The sequence below is a fragment of the Hirundo rustica genome, unplaced genomic scaffold (assembly GCF_015227805.2).
Source record: "Hirundo rustica isolate bHirRus1 unplaced genomic scaffold, bHirRus1.pri.v3 scaffold_180_arrow_ctg1, whole genome shotgun sequence".
In the NCBI taxonomy this organism is placed as follows: Eukaryota; Metazoa; Chordata; class Aves; order Passeriformes; family Hirundinidae; genus Hirundo; species Hirundo rustica.
The window spans coordinates 29,630-48,958 of NW_026690252.1; the positions used below are offsets into that span (position 1 = coordinate 29,630).

The window sequence follows — 19,329 nt, forward strand, 5'->3', positions numbered from 1 at the left end:
TGAGCCACTGAAATGCTCACAGGTGTCTCTGGGACCAGATGGGATCCATCCTAGGGGGATGAGGCAGCTGGTGGATGAGCTCACCAAGCTGCTCTCCATCATTTCTCATCAGTCCTGGCTCACCAGGGAGGTCCCAGAGGACTGGAGGTGCCAGTGTGAGCCCATCCCCAAGAAGGGCTGGAAGGAGGATCTGGGGAACTCCAGGCCTGTCAGCCTGACCTCGGTGCCCAGCAAGGTTCTGGAACAGATCACCTTGAGTGCCATCACACGGCACTCACAGGATGGCCGAGGGATCAGACCCAGCCAGCGTGGATTTCAATATCTGCATTGATGGTCTGGATGAGGGGACTGAGTCCACCATCAGCAAATTTGCAGATGACACCAAGCTGGGTGTGAGTGTGGATCTGCTGGAGGGTAGGAGAGCTCTGCACAGGGACCTGGACAGGCTGGATCCAGGGCCCAAATCCAAAAGTGTGAGGTTTAAAAAGACCAAGGGCCAGGTCCTGCACTTTGGCCACAACAACCCCTGCAGTGCTACAGGCTGGGGACGGTGCAGCTGGACAGCAGCCAGGCAGAAATGGACCTGGGGCACTGATGGACAGAAGGCTGAACATGAGCCAGCAGTGTGCCCAGGTGGCCAAGAAGGCCAATGGCACCTGGCCTGGATCAGGAATGGTGTGGCCAGCGGGACCAGGCAGTGATTCTTCCCCTGGGCTCAGCACTGGTGAGGCAACACCTCGAGTTCTGTGTCCAGTTCAGGGCCCCCCCAATTTAGGAAGGACATGGAGGGGCTGGAGCGTGTCCAGAGCAGGGCAGCAAGGCTGGTGAGGGGTCTGGAACACAAGTCCTCTGAGGAGTGGCTGAGGGATCTGGGGTTGTTTCTCCTGGAGAAGAGGAGGCTCAGGGCACACAAGGCGGTGTCAGGGCACAGGTTGGGCTTGATGATCTCCAAGGTCTTTTCCAACCTTGCTGATTCTGTGATTCTCTGAAAGCACCCTTGGAGCAGTTGCAGAATGAGCCCTGGGCCTCCTCTTCAGAAGGTCCAGCAGCCCAGGTCCCTCAGCTTCTCCTCACAGCCCCAAAGCCCATCCTGTCAGTCCTGCAGAGCCTCTGCAGCCCCTCCTCATTGCCCAGAACAGGGAGCCCCACAGCCAGACACAGCAGCCCAGATGTGCCCCCCTGGCCTGTGGTGCCTCTGGCAAGGGAACAGCCCGAGGCACTGCAGGAGCCTGCAGACAATTCCTTCAGCACTTGTAGGATGATCCTGCTCCCCAAGGGACGTTCCCATGGTGTGATGCTGTTTGCCCCCACCCTGCCCACGGCCACCCTGGGGCTGCTCACGGGGCTTTTCTCTGCTGAGCATTGGCCTGGGCGTGTTCTGGAGAGAGCCTGGGCAAGGAGCCTGGAGCCCCCAGGCCCTGGCCTGAGGCATCAGCGCTGCCCCAGCAGTGCCCATGGCCTGTCCCTGCTGCAGCCCCGGCACTGCCACCCCCAGCACTGTGCCCGGCCCCGAGAGCACTCAGGCCCTACAGCAACACCAGGGCCAGGAGGGCAGCGGGGCAGGGCCACGGGAGCAGCACTGGCAACACCAAGTGCTGCTGCTCCTGGGCACAGCTGCTGTGCCAGCACTGATCTGCCCCAGCTCTGCACACAGACATTGCTGCTGCAGCTCCAGAGAGGGGAACAAAAGGGGCATCTATTGAGAAATCCCTGCTGGGAGATCCTTTAGTTCACTTATAGCTACTGAGAGCATTGCTTCTCAGTGACACTGTGTGTGGCCAAAGCAAATATGGAGAGAAAAAAAACAGGAAAGGGCAAAAACAATGTCCTTGCTTTGTGAACATCATTGAAAAGTAAAACAAAGAAAGAAAACCCAACCACCAAAGGAACAAGCTCTATCAAAGATGACTTTTATTACATGTGATGTGCAGAAATTGGCAGCAGTTTAATGTTTCTGAAAACATCCAGTGATCAGTGTCCACACTGCAGCCTTGAGCTCCTGGTTCCTCAGGCTGTAGATGAAGGGGTTCAGGGCTGGAGGCACCACCGAGTACAGAACTGACACTGCCAGATCCAGGGATGGGGAGGAAATGGAGGGGGGCTTCAGGTAGGCAAACATGCCAGTGCTGAGGAATAGGGAGACCACGGACAGGTGAGGGAGACAGGTGGAAAAGGCTTTGTGCCGTCCCTGCTCAGAGGGGATCCTCAGCACGGCCCTGAAGATCTGCACATATGAGAAAACAATGAACAGAAAACAGCCAAAAGCTAAAATGGTACCAACCACAATAATCCCAAGTTCCCTGAGTTTGGAGTGTGAGCAGGAGAGTTTGAGGATGTGTGGCACTTCACAGAAGAATTGGCTCAGGGCATTGCCCTGGCACAGGGGCAAGGAAAATGTATTGGCCGTGAGCAGCAGAGCATTGATGAAGCCACTGGCCCAGGCAGCTGCTGCCATGTGGGCACAAGCTCTGCTGCCCAGGAGGGTCCCGTAGTGCAGGGGTTTGCAGATGGACACATAGCGGTCGTAGCACATGATGGTCAGAAGGGGAACCTCTGCTGAAATGAAAAACAGAAACATAAATAGCTGTGCAGCACATCCTGTGTAGGAGATGTTCCTGATGTCCCAGAGGGAATTGTGCATGGCTTTGGGGACAGTGGTGCAGATGGAGCCCAGGTCGGTGAGGGCCAGGTTGAGCAGGAAGAAGAACATGGGCGTGTGCAGGAGGTGGCCGCAGGCTACGGCGCTGATGATGAGGCCGTTGGCCAGGAGGGCAGCCAGGGAGATGCCCAGGAAGAGGCAGAAGTGCAGGAGCTGCAGCTGCCGTGTGTCTGCCAATGGCAGCAGGAGGAAGTGGCTGATGGAGCTGATGTTGGACATCTGCTTTCTCCAGACATTAGAACCTTTTGCAGGAGAAAAGACAATGACAGCTGAGAAGAGATTTCTCATAGAAGGGTCAAAGCCCTTTCTCACAGATCATTCCCTGCCACTAAGCACTGCCCCCCTGGTCTCGATCTAGGAGAACTTCCTTCATCTTGGCTGCTGTAGCCTTGATTGCTGCTGGCCAATGCTCACTGAGGAGCCAGACCTGGTCCTGCAGGACACCTGGGAGTCAGCCCTGACCCCCAGTCAGTGCAGGGGAACAGTGAGGGCAGGGGCCAGTCCTGGTGTTTGAACTTGGACAAAGAATCTCCTCCTAAGGCACAGGAGCTGCCAGGGTGAAGGGATGGGGATTGCAGGAGGCAGAACAAGAGATTCTGCTGCACCTGGGGAGAACAGGGGGTACAGTGAGGCAGGAGGATTGCAGGAGGCTTAGTGCAGACTGAGGGGAGCTGCTCTGTCCCTCTCTCCTGTTCCAGGCTGCCCTGGACTTGGACCTTTCTGAGGTCCACTCCCGTGTTACCCTGGAAAGCCAGGAGACACTGCTGAGAGCAGAGGGATCCCTGCCACACAAAGTGGCTCCTGCCTTTCCCAAAGTCAGGGAGAGTTGGCTCATTCCCAGTCTGCCCTGCCCAGAGCTCCCCAGGGCAGAGGGAGCTGGGACACCCCATTGCTGTGCTCAGCATGCAGAGGAGAAGCCCAAGGGCTGGGCCTGAGCCTGCAGCTGGAACTGCCATTCCCAGAGAGCCCGTCAGCAATGCCAGGAGCACCTGGGCAAGGCAAGGAGAGAGAGAGCTGGGCCCTGAGGAAAAGCCTTTCCCTGCCCAGCCCTGCCCAGCCCCTGCCAGGCAGCAGCAGTGCAGGACAGTGGCCCTCAGGCCCTGGTCAGCAGGGAATGGGCACATGGCAGGAGAGATGACCTTCATCTCTGGGGCTGCTCTGCCGGCCCAGGAGGGGACTGAGGGCCCCGAGCCCCCGGGCTGAGGGCTGTGCTGGCTGCGAGGGGACACAAGAGCTGTGCTGCTCAGGGCAGTGTGTGCCCTGCAGGGCAGGGCCGGCAGGTGCCACATCTCCCCTGCAGCAGGGCTTCCCTCAGCACTGCCTCCCTCCCTCCCTGCCCACGCCTCTGCTGCTGGAGCTGTCCCAGCCCGAGCTGTTCCTGTGGCCCCGGGCTCCTTCCCTGCCAGTGCTGCCAGAGCCCAGCCCAGCCCCTGGGCCAGCTCTGCCCTGCAGCTGCTCGGGGCTGCAGGGATTAAAGAACAGCTCCCCCAGGCCTGGGCACCATGGAAAGGGGATGCTGGATGGATCTGGAGGCTGGGGAGCTGGAGGCACTTGCTCAGGTTCCCAGGAAAACTCAGGGTAATAATTTAAGTGACTCAGTCCCTGCTCTGCCCTGCACAGCTGAGCTTCCATTCCCATCAAGCTGAGCCTGCGAAAAGTGGGAGCACAGATTCAGGAAAGAAGAGACTCAGGTAGGAAATTCCTGCCCTGAATGAGCTCATGACAAGTCCGTTAAGAAATGACCTGGGCATGAGCTGGAGCTCTGAGCAGCCCTGGCCCACACAGCACCCTCTCCACAGCAGCAGGACCTGCCCTGGCAGGAGTCACTCCTGGCACCCACAGCTCCCCTCCAGCATCCATGGGGAGCTCCCAGGCAGGCTGAGAGCTGCCCCTGGCAGGTGGCAGATCCCCTGGCCTGGCCAAGAGCCCCCACGGCTGCAGGAGCTGCTCTGCACGACTGCCCTGGGCACCCCTGGCTGCAGCCCCAGCTTCAGCCCCTGCAGCCGTCCCTGGCAGCAGGAGCCGTCCTGCCCTGTCCCTCTGACGGTGCCCAGGGCAGCCCCGCTCTGGAGCACATCCTCCTCCAAAGCAGAAAGGGCAGCAGAGCCTTCCTTACAGTCATGTCAGTCCTGTCCTGGGTCAGCTTGAGGAGATCCCTGCAGCCAGAGACTTACTGTGTCAGGAGTGGTGATGATTTCTCCATGAAGAAGCTCAGATATTTCAAAAGGTGTGAAGGTTTATCCATGAATAATCTCAGAATTATCCTTCATGTTGCTTTAAGCCTCTGCTTCACTGCTCTTAGGTACCTGCATGCAGTACCCTCAGCCCTGCTGGGCTGGGAGAGGAGCTGCTCCTGATGAGAAATGTCTTTTCAAAGCTCTTTTTGGTTACCAGGAACTGCCTCTGTGCCAGAAGCCCAGCCCAGCTCAGCAGCACAGACACAGCACCAGGACTTTAATGAGTCTCATGGGGCTTTGGCGTTGTCTACATCAGTTTCAGTCCCTGAGAGTGTCTTCAAAAAACTTTTCAGGAACTCAAAATGAGAATGAAACACTGAAGTTTCTTCAAGTTTTAATAGGTCCCATTGAGGGGCATGACAGAGTAAATGTCCCCAGGTTCCAGTTAGAGCAGAACACTGCAGGCAGTGATGACCGGTGGGGACAAACAAGGCAAAGGTGTCTCTGATGCTGAGCAAACCTGCATGTGTTTCAGGAATGCAAAGGGCCAAGGCCTGAGCCCCAGCCCCTGCCAAGGCAGATCCTGTCGCTCCCTCAGTGCTCAGGGCTCTTCCCGGGACACTGGGATGTGGGGATGTGCAATGCCAAGGGCAGCACCATGGGGCGGCCCCTGCCAGGCTGCTGAGCAGGGACAAGGAGGCAGTGAGGCCCCAGGCCTGCCAGGGTCACTTGTCTCCTGCTCATGGCTCAGGCCCAGGGCCAGCAGCCATGGCCCAAGTGCTGCAGGAGTTGGCTGTGTCAGGGCCTTTCAGCTGCTGCCCATCCCTGTGCCCTCTCCAGCCCAGGCTGTCCTACGGTGTCCATGCCCTGCGCCTCTGTCCCTGCAGGCTGTCGTCATCCCCCGGCTGCCCCACCTCGCTGGCCCCTTCCTTTGCTGACAGCTCTGTGTCCTGCCTGCCTCTGTCTGGGCACACAAAGCCTTGGGCTTAATACCCAAAGGGTTCATTCCATTTTTCTGCTGCCTGTGGACTTTTAGCCCAGGAAAAAGACATACAGGGCCTGCTTTCTCAGCAAGGATGGTTGAAAAACAAGAAGACATCTGGCTCAAGAGTTCAGTGATGAAAAAACAAGGACTGAATCTGGGAATTAGGCATTGGTTTTATGGAAATGGCTACATTGAAATACGCCTTTAGTGACTGCATATAAGCAACACACTGGTAGAATTCCATGTCCATGTAAGGTTAGGAGTTATCCCTTACTTGACATCCTGAATAAATTAAAACCTCTTATATAGCACATTAGTGTTAACGAGTGTTGTTCTGGTATTTCTGAGAGTTGGTGATGGCACAGCCCACACCAAAACAAGGACTCTACTGTGACACCCTGGAAACTCATGGAACAAAGGGTCCATTTGGACACAGAGGAACCCCATGGAACCAAATCCATTTTGGCACATTGGGGCCACATTGAAGCAATGATCCATTTTGATACTGTGGCTCCAAGCAGACCCTTGTGACACAGAGAAACCTCTTGGAACCAAGGAGCCATTTCTGACACAGCAAGGCCTCGTGGAACCATGGGTCCATTGTGCCACCGCAGAACCTCAGAGCACCAAGGTGATCATGTTATAGAACGGAACCTCATGGAACAAAGGGTGTGTTGTTAAACTGTGCGCCCTTATGGAGCCAAGGGGCCATTGTGACTGAGGAACCTCATGAAACCAAGATTCCATTGATACTCTGTGGGGCCCTGTGGAGCCAAGAGCACCACAGTGACATTGCAGGGCATCATGGAGCAATGGAGACTATTCTGACACTTTGGGACCCACTGGAACCAAGGGGCCATTATAGCATGGCAGGGCCTCAGGGAATCAAGGGGGATACAGTGAACACTGTCTGTTTTCATGGGATGAAGGGTCCATTCTGACACCGTGGAACCAAGGATACCATTGTGACACTATGGGGCCTCATGGAAGCAAGGATACCATTGTGACACTGGAGTCTGGCAGACGAAGGGGCAGTCGTCACACTGTGTGGAACCACTGAACCAAGGAGTCCATTGTGACACTACAGGGCCCCATGGAACTAAGGATTCATGGAACAGTGCAGGACCCCACGGAACCAAAGATCCATTGTGACATTGTGGGGCCTCATGGAATCCTAGAGGCCATGATGACACTCTGAGGCCTCGTTGAATCAAGGGGCTCTGCAGGGCCTCATGGAACCAAGGAGACGCTTCTGACATTGTGAGTCCCCAGGGAACCAAGGGTCCATTGTGATACTGTGGTACCAAGGAGCCCCCTGTGATACACCAAGGCCTCATGGAAGCAAGGGACCATTGTGACGCTTCAGGGTCCCATGGAAACAAGGGGCCAGTGTCACACTATGATGCCCCATGAATCCAAGGGAACAGGTAACGGGTCTGGTTGGCTTGGCCTGACTGCTCCAACTGACCTCGGCATATTGAGGGTCTCTTCTCATGTTCCCCTGAAACACTGAGGCTCTGGGCTTTCCTTCAAACACAAAACAACTTTCCTTCTCACTCAAGCATCCATGGCCAACATGGGATTCCCCCTCCAAATTTCCTAATACTCAGGGATTGCTCCCAGACAAAGGTTGCCATTACCAACATCTGACTGACCCTATCTTCCTGAGAACTGGCTCTCATCTGCCTTCAAACACTGAGGCTCTGCCCTTTCCTTCCTATGGAAAAGAACATCTCCAGGTGCCCGTTTGGGATTTCAGCTTCAAAACTCCTATATCCAAAGATTGCTCCTTGATGAAACCTGACATTACATACAGCTATGGTTGGCCTTGGTCTCCTGGGAGCCAGCTCTCACCTGCCTTCCAAACACTGGGTCTCTCTGCTTTCCTTTCTGTGGAAAAGAACAGGCCTTCTCCTCCAGGCAAAAAGGGTTGAAATTGGGATTGAACATTCAACATTTTGAAAATGAAAGGGTTGCTCCCAGAAAAACCTGCCAGGACAGACAGGTATGGCTGGCCTTGGCTTCTGGTGACTGCAGTTCATCAGCCCCTGAAATAGTGGCGCTCTGTGGTTTCCTTCCTGTGGAGACCATGGTGACATTGTGGAGCCCCGTGGATCAATGGACACGATTCTGACACTTTGAGGCTTTCTGAAATGACAGGGCCATTGTTGCACTGTGGAGATGCTGTGAATTCCAGGTACCATTGTGACACTGCAGGTTACCATGGATCCCAGCGGCCATTGTGACACTGCGGGGCCTCATGGAACCAAGGGGATCATTGTGTGAAGCAGCAGGGCTTTGTGGAACCAAGAGGCCGTTGTTGCTGTACAGGGCCTCGTGGAACCAAAGGGCCATTTTGATCCTGCAGGGCACCGTGGATCCATGGAGAGGCATTGCAAGGCCCCATGGAATCACGGAGACCATGGTGACACTGCAGGGCCCCACAGAACCAAAGGGCAATTGTGACGCTGCAGGGCCTCATGGAAGCAAGGGGCCATCGTAACACCTGAGAAGGAAAGGAGAACATTGTGACACTACAGGGCCTCATAGAACCGAGGGGAGATGAAACAGATCTATGTAGTTTGGCCTCCCAGGTGTCACCTGACAGGTCCAGCTGATCTTGGAATGCTGAGGGCTGCCTCTCATCAAGCCCCTGGAGCACTGGGGCTCTGTGCATTCCTTCCTATGAAAAAGAACCAACTGTCTATCCAGGTGCCCACAGTTAAAATTAATATTCTCCCTGAAAAATTCCATCGATGAAAGGGTTCTCCCAGACAAAAGCTGCCAGGACAGAGAGCTCTGGCTGGCCTTGGCTTCTGGTGGTCACCTCTCATCTCAAGGAAGCCCTGAGGAAACTATTTGAAGAGATTTGACTATTGCAACATCAATGAGTCTCTCATCCTCTGAAAAACTCTGAAAACTCAGATACACTTCTGATCATATGCGCCTTTTTTTTTTTTTTTTCTCATTCTGTATCATACATGAAATACTATTTTCAGCTAAAAATATTCTTCTTATCACTCTACCAGTGTTATCTGACACAAAATGCCTCCTGTACACATGGATCCAGGTCACCTGTATAAGCAAACACAATAAGGAATCCAGCAGGAATGATTTGTCTCTGCTCCCATCTGTCCCATCTCCTCAGGAGCTGGAGGTGCAGCCCCAGCACTTGGGAGGGCTCCAGGGGTCACAAGCTCAGCTCCCACACAGAGAACTTGCAGACCCTGGGGTGCCCCTTTCAGCCTCAGTGCCCAGAGCCTTTCTGCAACCTTCCCCCTGGAGCTGCTGTTTCCCTGCAGCCCCAGCCATGGACAGCAGCAGACCCTGGTGTGTCCCGAGCAGCAGTGCCAGCTCAGGGCCCTGTGGGGAGCAGGGGCTGGGGCAGCAGGACCTGCTCTGCTGGGGAAAGGGATGTCCAGGGAGAAGAGCAAGAGAGTGTTTCTGTGCCTGCAGGGAGGAGTGCAGAGGAAGCTGCTGCTGCAGGCACCAGCTCTGGCCAGGCCCCTCTCTCCCCTGCCCAGGGCTGTGGAAGGAGTGTGGAGCGTAGAATATGGACTTCACAATTAGAAAATTCTATAGCAGGTATGTTTCATTTCCAGCTGGGACACACACGGGGGGATATTTCCTCCAAACTGTGTGTGCTCCAGTGACTTTCTCTTGCTTTTTTATCTTTTGAAGTATTACATATGCATTAAATTTAACAACACAGCCATACATATTCATTACCTAGCTCCACCTAGCCTCGCTTCATGTTACAATTAGCCAGAAGATCTTTCTGCAGCTGCAGAGTCCCCTCTGGTGGTCGTGGGCCAGGCTCTTTTGATGAAGTAACTAGTCTTCCTCCCAATGTCCTCTTCTTGACCCCTCCTTCTGAGCAGGCACAGGAAGGATTTGGCTAGTTCCCAGGTCAGTTTGAACTGGAGAAACCACGAGCCTGGTTCTTGCCAACTCCTGAGCCACAAAGTTTTGATTTATTCATTTTTGGCAAATATCTAGGTCCAGCTTTTTTTAAGTTTCAACATTATCCATCTTACCTATATGACTTCTACCTAGTAACTACCTAGCAGCCAAGCTTAATAGCTAATCTTCTGTGTTATCAGTACAAGCTGTTTTTTCACTTTTGCAAAATCACAAAAAGCTGCTTCTAAAATCCTCTATTTTCAAATCTGTAAACGTCCCCCATATCATGTGCACCATTTTTCCTTCTAAATATTGCAAATTCTTTTGCTTCTTATGATACTTATCATATTCTCTATGACTATCCTTAACTAATTAATTAAACCATACAATAAACCTAATGGCAATACTTCTTAATAAATTCAGGACCATCCAAAAGTACGTTCCACCAGTGATGAGATGTGTCTTTATTCTCCTAAAGACTTCTTGTATAGTCTTTGTGTCATGGTGTATTGTAATCAGGGTTCTTCAGCTAAGGCCAAATTCATCCTTATGGGCACAGACAATACATCTTATTCCCCTCACATATAAACCCTGGTTGTTTTCTTGTGGCGCATCACTCTACATTAAAAAACCAAAGGTAGTCACTACACTTGTTACAGGGTCATAAGTGAAATTAACCAAAACCCACCAAAATTGAAGTTCCCTCTCTAGGTCAAATAATTTTTCAAATTTCAGTGGGAAAGGTGCCTTCTCTTCTTTCTCTAATAATTGAGGGAGACAGTTCCTGCATCCACAACTGCACTTGAATGGAACTGAGGGCTAAAAACAACATTTCCAGTGGCTGTTTCCAAAGCATTTGCTAACAGTTTATGACCTTGCTCTTGGATGTTCTCTCATTCTGATAATATTTTAAACAGTTTCCAGTGGGTAGTACCTTAGGTTTACTGTAACTTAACTATGTCATTACCAGTTGCATCCAAGGTATTCATTAATACTTGTGAATCCAGTGTGTTCAAACCCCCCAGTCCTGTTCCCAGCATTCCTGTGAAATCTCTTTCCTGCTTGAATATATAAGGTGCACACTTCTGTAGTGGAAGGGTTTACCTGCCTTGCCATCTGTGCTCACTTCAGGGACCATTCTGAATTGAGCAATAGCCTTTAGATCCCTGTCATTTTTAACAGCACCTGGTCCTGTCTTGGTGACTAAAGGTTTGGACAAGTGTATTTGGAGGTGTGGTGGTGCTTTCTAATGTTTGTGTTGGAGTTGTCCTGCTTTTGAGGACAACTGTCCTATGAATCTGAGGGTTTGACATTGGTTTTAACTATGATCATAAAAGCCAGTATTCTTGACCACAATGTACTCATTTTGCTCGGGTAATTTTTAGTTTCAGTTCATTATCACCTGGTGTTGCCTTCCAAAGAGTCTCTGGAGCCTTCTTTACTTGAGTGTGATGGATCCAAGTACTCTGCTCCTTGATCTTAATCATGGTGAATGTGATGTGAAGCACCTGGAATGGTCTCTCCCATTGTGGTTTTAGGGTCTTCTCTGCGTGAGAATTAACATATACATAATCTCCAGGCTGTATGTCATGCACTGGCCCATCCAACCCTCTGCTTTGAGTTCCAGCCACATGTTTTTCAACGTTTCTGAGTTGCTCACTCAAGGCCACCATGTAGGTGGTCAGTGTTTCCTCCCCAGTCTGGGAGGATATTCCTTTCTGTACCCTATATGGCCTTCCGTAAAGCATTTCTAAAGGACTGGACTTTTCTTTTGTTCTGGGTTTAGTCCGAAATCACAGCAATGCCAGTGGGAAAGATTGAAGCCAGGGTAAATAATCCCTAGCTACACTATTTTTGAAATAAAATGCAGTCCTCTCTCTGAGGATACTGTTACCTCTCGAGCTTTAGTAGTCCTTGTGGGGAAAGCTTCTGGCCACCCTGAAAAGGTACCAGTTAGTACCAAAAAATATGGGTACCCCTCTTTTTTTGAAAGTTCTGAAAAGTCAAATTTTCACTGCTTCCCAGGCCCATGACCTTTTCCAATTTAGCCCAAGTTTTGGCTTAGGGGTATTCTTGGGTTTAGTCTGGAGGCAAAAATCACATTGTCGAGTCACTTGGGCAATGTAATCTTTTCAATTAAATAGTTATGCTGGGCATCAATTCCCCAATGTGTTTTCTAATGTTCCTCCCTTGCTGGTGACCATAGTAAATGGAAGGGGATTACTAGTTTCCCTTCTGCTGCTACAGCCCATCCCTCCTGGTTATATGTTCTCCCTTGGCCCTTAATTAGTTTTCTGTCTTCTTTATTATATGCTGGCTTACCTTTGGGGGAAATCCAACCATCTGGAATCAAGGCTCCTTCTACTGTTATCTCACCTTTTGCTGCTTCTTTTGCCTCTCTGTCTGCCAGCTCATTTCCTTTCTCCAATTCTGAGCTCACCTTCTGGTGTGCCTTAATGTGCATGATTGAAACTTTCTCAGGCATCTGGACTGCTTCCAATAGTCCCATTATCTCTTGTGCATGTGTGATGTTCTTCCCCTGCAAATTCAACAATTCCTTGTCCTTTTACTTGGCTCCATGGGCATGCACAACCCCAAATGGATATCTTGAGTCTATATAGATGTTGATTCTCTTTTTCTTTGCTAATTCCAAGGCACGGGTTAAAACAATTATCTTGGCCTTTTTGAAGAGCTACCTGCTGCTAAGGGTCCAAATTCAATAGCCTTTCTGCAGGTGGTAACAGCACACCCAGCATGTCATTTTCCACTGACAATGTAAATAACTGCTCCCATCAGTGACCCAGGTTTCTGCAACATCTGTTGGAGTCCAGGGCATTCCTTTGGTTGCCCTGGAGGGTCAGAGACCTGGGCAGGGGGGTCTGGGACCCCAGCCCAGAGCCCAGAGCTCAGAGAGACACTGGATTTGATTTCAGTCCATGGGAGAGGCTTCTTGCACTGCAGGAAGCATTGCAGGCCACAAGAGTGTAAAAATAGTAGTTTAGAATATCACAGGGTGAAAAAACAGTGGGTTTGGGATTCTTGGCATTGAAGTGAATGGGGCAAGATGGAGAATTTGGGGCGTTGTCTCTTTCTTCTTCCTTCTTGTTCCCTCACTCCATTTCTGCAGTGACATTGGCACAAAGTACTTAGTGAGGATTGGGTCAGAGTAAAGATGACCTTTTTAGTAATAGTGATAGACATTGGTAATAAATAGTAAATAAAGAATACGTAGCAATTAGTATAAAAGATAAGGACAGCCCAGAGACAGGAGGAGTCACCAGATGTCCGAGCCACGGCAAACACCTTTTGGACACTGAGAAAATTGTAAGATAAGAACTAATAAATGAAGCATGTAACCTTGAAGACTCCGTCTTTTCCTGCGTTTGGCACAGAGCTTTGCAGAGGGCCAGAACTCTAAAACCACCTGAATGCCGGGGAATTTAAGCTCCTGAAAAGGAGCCCCTGACAACTGCTGTCCCTGGGATGGGCAGAGACAACTGGCGTCTCTGGGATGGGCAGAAACAACTGGCACCCCAGATGGGACAGAATAAACTGGCACCCCAGATGGGACAGAAACAATCATCCAAAGGGGCGTCCTTCAAATCTGGGCAGCTAGAGCAAGTGGCTTTGATAGTCAGCAGGCAGTCATGATGTACCGGCTCCCCTTGATTTCTGCTGAGAAAAGAAGTTGAGTTGACAATGTTAGTTACGACTATCTCTACATTATCTTGCTCTATCATGATAGCTTGGTATTTCAGGAACTGCTGAGGGGAAATGTTGGAGTCCTAGAAACTTAGAGTTTGAGGTTTTTGTTTATAGTACTGCATGTGAGTCAAGATGGAGGATTTGAGGTTTTGTCTTTGTCCTTCTTCACCTTCTTCTTCCTTCTTGTCCATGAATCTGGGTGGTTTTCTGTAATCAGGAGAAAGAAATCCGCATTGCGTGTTTTGGGTGATTATAACTGGATTCGGAGCATAAATAATATAGATGTCAACTGTTTATTGGATAACTGGGACTTAAATAGCCTTGAATAGACACCATTTTAGCTCACTTTCTTGAGTCGTTAGAGAGAGCTCACATCTTGTGTGTTTGTAATAGATAAGGATAATAAATTTCAGAGTGAGACTTCAAAAACATCTCCTGAGTTTTTATTTGCCCTGATCTTGGAGCAGGAAAGAGCCAGGCAATCCCACAGGGAAAGCCAGTGGCCACCCTTTACTTCCAACACTGTGGACACTGTGTGAGACACTGGCACAGTCATTTTCTGGCCCAAGGTGAACTTGCGTGCTTCTTGGATGTTCAGCACCGCAGCTGCGACAGCTCTAAGGCAACCTGGCTGTCCTTTGGCTGCTGCACCTAGCTGCTTAGAAAAGTAAGCAACTGCCCTTCGATATGGGCCCAGGTCCTGTGCCAGTATTCCCAGGGCAATCCCCTGTTTCTCATGGGAAAAGAGAAAGAATGGTTTACTCACATCTGGAAGTTCCAGAGCTGGAGCTGACATGAGAGCTTCCTTTAGTTGTTCAAAGGCCCGTGTGGCTTCCTTTGTCCACTGGAGGTCTTTGTTTCAGTTTGCAGTGAGCACATACAGAGGTTTCACAAATAGTCTGTAATTGTAGATCCATAATCTGCACTACTGCATCATTCCCAAAAAGGTTCTCTGATCCTTTATTGTCTGGGGTTTCAGGGTTTGGCATATTACCTCTGTGTGCCTCTTTTTCCAAATTCTGTTGTCCAGCACTACCTCAGGTAAATCACCTTCTTCTGCTTTACCACTTGAGCCTTTTTCTTTGATACTCTGTACCCCTGAAGCCCCAGGAAATTTAAAAGGCTTACTGTCCAGGCCACACATCCCTCTTCTGTCGGAGTAGCTATTAGGATGTCATCTACATACTGCAACAATTTCCCTTCTCCTGGTGCTGCTTCCCAGGATTCCAAGTCTTTTGCAAGTTGTTCTCTGAACAAGGTGGGCAAATTTTTGAACCTCTGCAGAAGCACTGTCCATGTGAGCTGAGTTTTCACATTCAAATGCAAAAATTTTCTGTCTGGCTTCATGGAGAGGGCAGAAAAATAAGGCATCCTTTAAATCTAGAATGGTAAACCAAGTTAACTCTGGTGTTAAACACGTTAACAAGGTGTATGGGCTTTGCCACTACAGGGTAAAGATCCTCAGTTATCTTGTTGACAGCTCGTAAATTCCTGTACGACTCGATATGACCCATCAAGGTTTTGGAGAGTAGAGGTGAAATCAGACTGACATGCCTTTTGCAACCCCAGCTGTAAGGAGTTTTCAATGATCAGGTTAATTCTTTCCCTATTCTCTTTGCCCAGGGGATACTCTTTGATTCTAACTAGTTGTTTCCCATCATAGGTTTGAATTGTACTGGGGGTGCATTTTTTGCTCTCCCTGGTGTATTGGAAGCCCATACTCTAGGCCACATATTTTTGTTCATTTACTTCCAGTGTAATTTCCCAAATTTTAAATAAATGGTTGCTTATATTTTTTCTTATAAATCTCTCCTTAGGAGTGACTCTGGGGAGTTAGGCAGGTATAAAAACTTATGGATGCCCCATTGTTTTCCATATTTATATTTTAAAGGCTTACAAAAATGTGCTATTTTAGATTGGCCAGTTGCCCCCTTGTCCTAGGGTGACTTTATGGTGCTTGTATCTCCAGTTGTCTGTTCTGTTTGTGTTGGATATTGTGTTCTGTACCTTTAAGCCTGGTTCTGAGTGCGAGGCAGAGAGACAGAGAAGGGCCGAGTTTGTTTTCAGAAACTGCACTCACTCCTCTGCATTCCAGCTCCTGGACTGTGTTCATCTGAGGCACGGACAGACAGCGGGACAGAGATCTCCTGTGCTTTTAGTTAGTTTTAGCTAGCTTTAGAGGCAGAGAAGTTCCCTGGACTGTTTTTTTCCTTTTTCTTGGGACTTGTTTAAACCTGCTCTGGGCTGAAAACCCCAGAAGAGCACCAGGAGCTCAGCACCTTCACCCCACCGGAGCCCAGGACAGCATTTTCCAGCATCAGAGGGACTGATAAGAGATGGAGTCAGCTGAGCTACAACATCTCTTCAGAGTGGTGAGAAGTTTTATTGTTTTATATTATTCATTCTTTCTGCTTGTGGGCACTTTGTTAAATAAATAATTTTTTCTACTTTTCTCTAAGGAGATTTTTTCTCAGACCAGTTGGAGGTGGGGCCATTTGGGTTTGCTTCCCAGAGGGACCCTATTTGGAGGTTTCCTCCCAAATTTGCCCTAAACCAGGACACCCCTTCACTATAACATAGTCATTCCCCGCTGGCAGTAAAGCTTTATTTAAAACTGAATATGTTGGTCCTGTATCCACCATGAGTTTCACCTTCTCTGCCTCTTTTCCCAGCTTCATTTTTATAACCAGTGGATCTGCAGGGGTGGAATCCCCCTGGTTTCAGGTACTAAATGTGACTTTCCACACACAAACTTTAAGATCTTGGGTTCCAAATCCACTTGCCTAAGGTGTTGTTCTTGCTCACACCCAAGTACATACACTCTGTTGCCTTGCAAAAAAATAATACCAACACCTTGTACAAATCTTACACTATATTAACACCCACGCAGGATGCCACTCTCTCAACGAGATAATTGTCCTGAAATTTCCACAGAAACCAGTTATCCAGTTCCTCTCTCTTGGAAGATCCAGATCCTCTACTACAGGTTGCTCCCAATCCAAGGCTACCAGCCTTCCTGCAGAGGTCTTATATACACCTTCTAATAAAACCTGTTCGTTTATTTTGGTTTTTACCCAGCAATGTGCTCGATTCACATACTCCCACAAGTCAAGTCCAAACCACTGAGGGAGAAGAGTTCTCTCCACTCATCTAGCCACAGTTAACACACCCAATAAAACACACAGTAATCACCACACACTCAGGCACAGCACGCTCAGACACTGCACACTCTCCTGTGCTCCCACTCTGTATTCCCACGCTTTGCCTGTCTCTGGCCGTTCCGGTCACCCAGGGAAGGAAACGCAGTTCGGGGCTCTGCACTCACTCTGTGTCTGCTGGCACATCTCACTCACACAATCAAATGTTCAAACTTAGCAATCACAGTCACACAAATACAGGAACAGTAACTCAATTGCAGTTATAGTTGGTTGTCACAAGAGGGGAGTGTTTCCACAAAAATGAATACAGCTATTGCAAAAACTCCAAAAATCCTTTCAAAAGGCACTACATCAAAACCACATATCCCACACAGCATATATCACTGGCTTTTCATCCCACATAAATCACCTTACATAAATCATCTTACAGAAAGCCTTTTTCCCACCACTCATTAACAAAATCTTAAACACAATTTTACAGGATATTTATGGTATAGCAACCAAGTAATAAATAATACTGGTAATATCTTGGTTTCTGCTCAGATTACACCTACATCTGCCAGGGGCCACCCAGTGGGGTCACCAGAAATTCCCTTTTTCCATATTTCCAAAATTACTATACCAGATGTCTCTGACAGATACTTAACCTTGTGCAGATGTTTCCAGCTTATTGGTTTAGCTTCAGTGCCCTCCCTTAATAGTCAATAAAATATACCTTCTCTGCCATGTGGAAGGTCCTTGTTTTTTCCCTGCAGGAGCAGGCAGGGAGCAGATTCCCCTCTGGAAAAGATCCAGGGTGCACCTTGGGGGGTCCAGCCTCCCAAGTGCTTCTGCAGCCAGTTGAAGTCCCATCGAGGACACCAAATAAAGAGTAGAATAAGGACTTTAATTAGAAAATTCTAAAGCGTCTATGTTTAATTTCCAGCTGGGACACAGAGGGGGACATTTCCTCCAAACTGTGTGTGCTCCGGTGACTTTCTCTTATCTATCTTTTGAAGTATTATGCATTTGAAGTGTATGCATTCAATTTCACAACACACCTATACATTACCTACATCCGCCTAACCTCACTTTGTATTAAAATTAGCCAGAAGACCTTTCCGCAGCTGCAGAGTCCCCTCTGGTGGTCGTGGGCCAGGGTCTTCTAATGAAGTAAATAGTCTTCCTCCAAATGTCCTCTTCTTGACTGGGCAGGCACAGTAAGGATTTGGCTAGTTCCCAGGTCAGTTTGCCCTGGCCAAAACAGGAGCCTTGTTCTTGCTGGCTCCCAAGCCACAAAGTTCTTCCTTATCAATTTTTGACAAATGCCTAGGTGCAGCTTTGCTAAGTTTCAACATTATACATCTTACCTATATGTTAGTAGCTACCTAGTAACTACCTAGCAGCCAAGCTTAATAGCTAGTCTTCTCTGTGTTATCAGTACAAACTGGTTTTTTACTTCTACAAAATCACCAAAAGCTGCTGCTAAAATCTTGAATTTTCACATCCATTACGTCCCCCATATTAAGTGCACCCAATGCTGGAGCACCCCAGAGAGGGCACTACCATGGGGCTCACTCAGAATTGGCTGCTGGGCTGGGCTGGGCTGAGCTGGACTGGGGTGAGGGCAGGGGAGGTGGGCAGAGCTGGACAGAAGCTGGGCGAGACTGGGAAATTCCCAGGAGATAAAACCCACCCATGTCAGCTGAGCTGTGTGACTCTGCAGGGCCAGGACACATTCCAGCAGGTTTGTGGGGCTGTGCCAGTCCCCTGGCAGGGATCTCACACAGGCAGGTGCAGCGCTGAGGAGGTTGGTCTGTGGCTTTGGTGGCATGGCCAGTCTGAGAAGGTGCCCCAGGGCTTTGACCATCCCTCCAGCCTCTTCCAGCAGCCTCTTTCAGACCTGGAAACTCACCCTAGTTTGTTGGTCTATTTGTTCTGTGGTTATCTTCTTCCTCCTGATGATTTCAGCCACCCTGTCCCAGGCTCCCTCCTCACCCAGCCCTTGGCAGACTCCAGGGCAGGGCTCTCTGTGAACCCTGCCATGGGATGTGGGTGTTGGAACTCGACACTGAGGTCTGGTGTGGACACTCTGGTGGGGAACATTTGCCCACCCAAAACACACCCTGTGCTGTGCCGTGTCTGATGAGGGGAATGTGGGGCCTGTGCTGGGCAGGGGGCCTGTGCTGCCTCAGGGATAAATGACAGGGATGAGCCACAACACAACCACCAGGAGGTGAAAATGAGGACAAGCTGAAGAGGAAGAATTCAGAAATCTGATGGGAACGTGTATCCATGTATTTAGGAAAGCCAAAGCTCAGCTGGAGCTGATGGAGGCTGCAGGCAACATCCAGAGCAAAGTTAATTCAGTTGCTGTGTTTGCAGTAAATGGCTGCAAAAGGAACATGTCAACCTGCTGCTCAATGAGGTAATGGAGGGGCAAATCTAGGATCATGGAATGGCCTGGGTTGGAATCCTAAAGATCATCCAGTTCCAATCTCCTGCCATGGGCAGGGACACCTTCCACTGGACCAGATTGCTCCATGCAACCTGGCCTTGAACACCTCCAGAGGTGGGGAGTCTGCAGCCTCTCTGGGTAACCTGTGCCAAGGACTCACCACCCTCACTGGGAAGAATTTCTTCTCAATATCCCATCTAAACCTGCCCTTCTTCCCCTCATGGCCATTCCCCCTTGTCCAGTCACTCCAGGCCTTTGTCCAAAGTCCCTTTCCAGCTCTCTCAAAGCCCCTTTAGGTGCTGGAA

At 49.8% G+C, this 19,329-nt stretch overlaps 1 protein-coding gene across 1 annotated transcript; it reads right to left on the minus strand.

The window, feature by feature from the left end:
• Positions 1-1,945: 1,945 nt before the first annotated feature.
• LOC120747710 (olfactory receptor 14A16-like) lies at positions 1,946-2,878 on the minus strand. The gene has a single exon (XM_040053734.1). It carries the CDS (start codon positions 2,876-2,878, stop codon positions 1,946-1,948), a length of 933 nt encoding a protein of 310 aa, XP_039909668.1.
• Positions 2,879-19,329: the final 16,451 nt, after the last annotated feature.

Excerpts from the sequence above, each read along its gene's own strand:
- LOC120747710 (XM_040053734.1), bottom strand. The coding sequence starts at position 2,878 with ATGTCCAACATCAGCTCCATCAGCCACTTCCTCCTGCTGCCATTGGCA.